Source organism: Typha latifolia, chromosome 14, assembly GCF_019914945.1.
Source record: "Typha latifolia isolate L0001 chromosome 14, TyphaL0001v2, whole genome shotgun sequence".
Taxonomy (NCBI): Eukaryota; Viridiplantae; Streptophyta; class Magnoliopsida; order Poales; family Typhaceae; genus Typha; species Typha latifolia.
Window position 1 is genome coordinate 5,488,174 of NC_133099.1, and position 1,538 is coordinate 5,489,711.

General features: G+C 44.3%; 1 protein-coding gene across 1 annotated transcript; it reads right to left on the reverse strand.

Moving 5' to 3' along the window:
* Positions 1–258: 258 nt before the first annotated feature.
* Positions 259–1,141, reverse strand: LOC140801053 (indole-3-acetic acid-induced protein ARG7-like). The gene has a single exon (XM_073156050.1). It carries the CDS (start codon positions 1,024–1,026, stop codon positions 625–627), a length of 402 nt encoding a protein of 133 aa, XP_073012151.1. The 5' UTR covers positions 1,027–1,141; the 3' UTR covers positions 259–624.
* Between the last annotated feature and the right edge of the window lie 397 nt (positions 1,142–1,538).

A 1,538-nucleotide genomic window follows, 5' to 3' on the forward strand; every position in this document is an offset into this window, starting at 1 on the left:
GGAAAGAGAAAAAAAAATAAAAGAGTTTTAAATTGGTGGTGCCAGTTATAGATGAAACAGCTACTTATTCTTTCTAACAAATTTATTAGAGTGCAGTTATTTGTTCAGTGGTTATGGCGTATCAGCTCTTATCATTTTTCTCATAAATATTAAATATCAATCTATTTCGATCCATTCCTTGAAAATAATTTAGCTCAACTTATATATGGGAGCGGAGCCAACAATTAAAAAATAAAAAATAAAAATTGGAGAGATGGCTGACAACGATACTAAATAAGACTTGCATAGTGATATTTACAAGACACACCATCTCTTCACCAATAATTTCATTCATCCTCTCTCTCCTCTCTCTCTCTCTCTCTCTCATGCTTGATTGATAAAGCTTCCTCGGATTCGAAGGGATGACTTTGGCTGACCCAAAAGCTTCTCGCCATCACTCTTCACCTCCTCCGGTCTTACTTCTCTTCTTCCCCATAAAAAAGATTGATGGTAAAATAAAAACAGTACGACCACCAACTTTCGAACGAAATCTCCCATTTAATTTCCAGGGAGAGAGAGAATCAAAAAAGAAGAAAAAAAATAAAAATAAAAAACCCAAACCCTTTAATGGTAAGTTCCCCACCACTACCCCTGTAGCAGCGGCAACGACTCACCGCGCCAGCCGTCACGGATCCCCTCGTGGCTGTAGCAGCTGCGCGCCTCGAGATTCCCAAATCTCTTCGAAGATGACGATGAGATGTGGCGCAGAATGTTCTCGAAGGCGAACTCATCGCAGGGGAGAGCGAGCGGCCCCGCGGAGGTCGGGAAGCCGTACTCCTCCTCCGCTTGCCGGAGGAGCTGCCGGAAGGCCGGGTGGTTCAGATGCGCCGCCCGCACCACGAAACGCCGCGATCCGCTCCCCACGCAGACCGCCACGTGTCCCGCCGGCACGTCCGCCGGCGCCGTCTTCGCCGCCGCCCTCGCCCGCCACCGCCGCAGCATCTGCCGCAGCCACACTATGTGCCGGATCTTGCTGCATTTCCCCATCTCCTTCTAAAAACTCTCTCTCCCTCTCTCTCCCTCTCTCTCCACAACTTCTTTCTCGATCTCACTTTCGGCGTTATAGATCAAGAAAGGAAGGGAGAGGAGATGTGGGGAAGAGAGAAATATATAGATGGGTGGGTTGGGGAATGCCACTAGCATTGGCCGTAATTACCAATTTGATTTTGTTATAGGAAAAGATTTGGTAGGACTGAGGGTATACTGTATACATAGTATGTATGGTCGCATCGCTGTCATTTTACTTAATAAGTTTTCTGGAGGAAGAGTTTTGACTCAATTTAATTAACGCAAAATTCTAAGACATCTAAAACCAGCAGCAGAGCAAAGCAAAATAATACAATCAGAAACCCCTAAAAAGCGCAGTGTCTAAATCCGATCAATGCTATGAATTATCCAATAAAAATGCCAACAAGCATAAGCTGTTATAGTATTGTGAGCTCGATGTTAAGTTCTGAGTACTTTTTTTTCTTTTTTTTATTGGGAAAAGTCAAAAACAG